The sequence below is a fragment of the Vitis riparia genome, chromosome 13 (genome assembly GCF_004353265.1).
Source record: "Vitis riparia cultivar Riparia Gloire de Montpellier isolate 1030 chromosome 13, EGFV_Vit.rip_1.0, whole genome shotgun sequence".
NCBI lineage: Eukaryota > Viridiplantae > Streptophyta > Magnoliopsida > Vitales > Vitaceae > Vitis > Vitis riparia.
The window spans coordinates 25,320,555-25,325,001 of record NC_048443.1 but is presented as its reverse complement, the minus strand read 5'-3'; the positions used below and the strand labels follow the sequence as shown (position 1 = coordinate 25,325,001).

At 39.3% G+C, this 4,447-nt stretch overlaps 1 protein-coding gene across 1 annotated transcript; it reads left to right on the top strand.

Moving 5' to 3' along the window:
• Window positions 1-271: 271 nt before the first annotated feature.
• LOC117928459 (cucumisin-like) lies at window positions 272-4,199 on the top strand. Its single transcript, XM_034848337.1, has 10 exons — window positions 272-361; window positions 526-614; window positions 1,380-1,471; window positions 1,549-1,792; window positions 1,910-2,423; window positions 2,533-2,636; window positions 2,760-2,978; window positions 3,088-3,199; window positions 3,287-3,500; window positions 3,664-4,199. Exons 1-10 carry the CDS (start codon window positions 272-274, stop codon window positions 4,197-4,199), a joined length of 2,214 nt encoding a protein of 737 aa, XP_034704228.1.
• Window positions 4,200-4,447: the final 248 nt, after the last annotated feature.

The window sequence follows — 4,447 nt, the reverse complement described above, 5'->3', positions numbered from 1 at the left end:
ATCCTCAACCGTTTTCAGCTTTTTCTGCTGAAAGAAATCTCCACATGTCAAGCTTCCATTGGCCATCAAAAACCACTAACTTGATTCTTTTCTAGTCAATCTGGAAGAGACACGTGGCTCCTTGAGAGCCTTCCACCTGCAAAGAAAAACTTACAGCCAATGTGATAAAAACATGAGCCCCTAAATGGGGGTCTACAGGTAGCTTCCATGCAAATACAAGCACTTGCCCCTCAAGCTTCTGGGACTCCCCTTTCAAATTCGAATGGGCAATATGGCATGTCCCCCTTCGTGGCTTCTCTTGATTAGTCTTGCTTGCACTCTGCTTATTAGCTGCAGTGGAGCAGCCAACAAAGATCGAAAGGCAAATAATCTCTCTTATGGACCCTGCTGCCATTTTATTTTTTTCTTCGTATTTTGTGATGGTCACTGAGTATATTTGAGAAACAGTCGATGCATGTAAATGGTGCATGGGATACAATTGTTTTATAATAGAACTGATGGATATATGGGAATTTATGGTTGCAGGAGTACATTGTGTACATGGGTGACCTTCCCAAAGGTCAAGTGTCTGCGTCATCCCTTCAAGCTAACATACTACAAGAAGTCACTGGCAGGTAATTAGCTTCTTCTTTCTTTTTTTTCAAAAAAAAAAGAAAAAAAAAAGATGATTTATGATTTATAATTGCTTCCTGCATAAATTGTGATCACACATATATTGAGCTTTTTGGTGAAAATTCTTCAACATGCATTGATTATATCTTAAAGGAATTTCTTAGTTGGTTGATTATATATATATTTTTTTCCTTGGTCCTCTATTATGGTTTTTATTTTAACCAAAGGAAAATAAAATAAATAATAATCTTTAAGATACATTTCTTATTTTCTGTTTTTAAAAACAAAAATCAATAATAACTTCAACATAAAATGCATGAATTTTTATAAATTTATTTTTAAAATATAATCATTTTAAAAAATTCATTTAAATGGAGGTATCAAAAATGGTTTATTACATCAAATTTTAAAATTTTTTAAAATATATGATAAATTCATACTTTTTACCTAAAAACTACCACATTGTACATACAAGGTTACTACAATTTTTTGTCATGAAACTTTGTTCTTTAAAATTTGTATTTTTTTCAAACGGACATCAAATTTAAGCTTGCATGCCCACAGAACGGCAAATCAACTTAATTTACCAGGATTACATCACGGGGATAAATTTTTCTGACAGTTTGGGAAAAAAAAATCGAACGTTAGATGGAAAGTATATTATATACACAGATTATGACAGAAGAAAATAAAACTCACGCTAGAAAATCTGGCAAGAATGAAGATCTTTTAGTGGTCTAACTTCTCCCGTGGATTGCATCCAAGAGCAGTGGATCTGAATATCTTCTCCATAGCTACAAGAGGAGCTTCAACGGGTTTGTCGCAAGGTTGACGGAGGAGGAGTCGAAGGAACTGTCCAGTAGGTTAATTAACTGCATGCTATCTTAAATTGTCCTATATTTGTTTGTCAACCTGATTGTAACCTTGTATATCCAGGCATGGACGGGGTTGTGTCAGTGTTCCCAAATGGAAAGAAGAAACTCCTCACAACTAGGTCATGGGACTTCATCGGCTTCCCCCTGGAAGCTAATAAAACAACTACTGAAAGTGACATTATTGTTGGAATGCTCGACACTGGGATCTGGCCTGAGTCTGCCAGTTTCAGTGATGAAGGGTTTGGTCCACCACCAAGCAAATGGAAGGGCACTTGTCAAACCTCATCCAATTTCACTTGCAACAAGTAAATGATCTTTTTTTTTTTTTTTTTCTTTTCCTGTTTATGATTTCATCTGCACACGTATAATGAGATATACAGAGGATCCCAATGATGATTAACAAAATTTTTGATGCTTTGCAGTAAAATCATTGGAGCTAAATACTATAGGAGTGATGGATTTATACCCTCAGTAGATTTTGCATCACCAAGAGACACAGAAGGGCATGGGACACATACTGCATCCACAGCAGCTGGAAATGTAGTTAGTGGGGCAAGCTTACTGGGCCTTGGCGCAGGAACAGCTCGAGGAGGGACTCCTTCAGCCCGCATTGCAGCGTATAAGATATGTTGGGCGGATGGTTGTTATGATGCAGATATCCTTGCAGCATTTGATGATGCAATTGCCGATGGGGTTGATATTATCTCTCTTTCAGTTGGGGGATCCTTTCCTCTGGATTACTTTGAAGATCCAATTGCGATTGGAGCTTTCCATTCTATGAAGAATGGGATACTCACATCTAATGCTGGTGGTAATTCGGGTCCAGATCCCGCATCTATTACAAATTTCTCGCCTTGGTCTCTCTCAGTTGCTGCTAGCGTCATTGACAGAAAGTTTCTGACCGCGTTGCACTTGGGAAACAACCTGACTTATGAGGTGAGATAGGCATTGACAACAATATCTACTGAAGGGATCTCAATTCTGAGATAGGCATTGACCATAATTGTCTTTTCCCAAGTTATCTTGACCTCTTGTTTACATGTAGGGAGAACTCTCTCTAAATACTTTCGAGATGAATGATATGGTCCCTCTCATTTATGGCGGAGATGCGCCAAACACGTCGGCAGGATCTGATGCATATTATTCCAGGTGAAAATGTGAAATCTGTAATGGTGTTCATTGAAGTTTATGGAAGCCCATTTAAATGAAGCTTCAGCAAGGTATAGTACTATTTGAAGAATGAAAATGCACAAATTTTATCATGAAATGCAGGTACTGCTTGGAAGGCTCCTTGAACGAGTCTCTGGTTACGGGTAAAATTGTACTCTGTGACGGGTTGGGTGATGGAGTGGGAGCGATGAGTGCTGGAGCAGCAGGTACTGTAATGCCAAATCATGGCTACACAGATTTGTCCTTCGCTTTCCCCTTACCTACATCCTGCTTGGACTCCAACTATACTAGCGACGTTCATGAGTACATAAACTCAACTAGGTACTCTTCAAATTCATGTTCTCCAAGAAACTTGATTATTATTCTTTGTGAACCTAGGGATAACGCTTAGATCATACTAATTTTCTTGCACTTCTTCCTCCGTAAACAGCACACCAACTGCGAATATACAGAAGACCACCGAGGCTAAAAATGAATTGGCACCGTTTGTAGTTTGGTTTTCGTCGAGAGGCCCAAACCCTATTACCCGTGACATTCTCAGTGTAACTCAGATATTCAATTTCCTCTGGATCTTTCCTTTGTGTACCCACTTCTTTCTTAATTAGTGGCAATGTCTTGTAACTGTGCAGCCTGACATCGCCGCGCCAGGAGTTAACATTCTAGCAGCATGGACAGAAGCTTCAAGTTTGACAGGAGTTCCAGGGGATACAAGAGTAGTTCCATACAATATCATTTCAGGGACGTCCATGGCTTGTCCACATGCTTCCGGGGCTGCTGCCTACGTTAAATCATTTCACCCAACATGGTCTCCTGCTGCCATCAAGTCTGCCTTAATGACAACTGGTACTTCATCCATAATCTGTGGGCATTTTTGAAACTAAAGTTTTAAGGCTGAGTATCTTGTTCAAGTACTCTTTTTGAAAGCTGCTTTTGGAGACAGCTAAGTTGAAGTATTAATAGAACCCGTATCTGTAACTAATGCTCATGTTTCCATTGTTATTGGCAGCTTCTCGCTTGAGTGTTGAAACCAACACCGACCTAGAGTTTGCATATGGGGCAGGTCAGTTGAATCCCCTACTGGCTGCAAATCCTGGTTTGGTATATGATGCTGGGGAGGCAGATTACATCAAGTTTTTGTGTGGGCAAGGCTATAACACTACAAAGTTGCACCTTGTCACGGGAGAAAACATCACTTGTTCTGCTGCCACAAATGGAACTGTTTGGGATTTAAACTACCCTTCTTTTGCCGTATCTACCGATAATGGGGCAGGAGTTACTCGTACCTTCACTAGAACCGTCACAAACATCGGATCACCAGTCTCAACTTACAAGGCAAATGTAGCTGGCCCTCCAGAACTTAGTATCCAAGTTGAACCAAGTGTACTTTCATTCAAATCCCTTGGAGAGACGCAAACCTTCACTGTCACCGTTGGTGTGGCAGCACTAAGTAGCCCTGTAATATCAGGTTCTTTGGTATGGGATGATGGGGTTTACAGAGTGAGGAGCCCCATAGTCGCTTATGTTTATGACTTAAAGCATTAATGCTTAATGCTTCGAGATACATGGCATATATATGCTCCTATAGTTTTATAAATTGTCACCAGGAGGCTCCTAATTGCTACTTTGAAGTTATTATGATTTGTTTCTACTATAATTGTTCAGAATGCAATGAGAGAGATTGTCTGGCAAAGGCACTCAAATGCGATAATCTTGTGAACTTCAGAAATAATTTGATTAAAAAAGCACTAGGAATTTAATTATTTCAAGCAATTGTTTAATATCCAAAATTC

Excerpts from the sequence above, each read along its gene's own strand:
- LOC117928459 (XM_034848337.1), top strand. The coding sequence starts at position 272 with ATGGCATGTCCCCCTTCGTGGCTTCTCTTGATTAGTCTTGCTTGCACT. Across the intron at positions 615-1,379 it reads CTACAAGAAGTCACTGGCAG|CAGTGGATCTGAATATCTTC; the intron begins GTAATTAGCTTC and ends TGCATCCAAGAG. Across the intron at positions 2,637-2,759 it reads TCTGATGCATATTATTCCAG|GTACTGCTTGGAAGGCTCCT; the intron begins GTGAAAATGTGA and ends CATGAAATGCAG.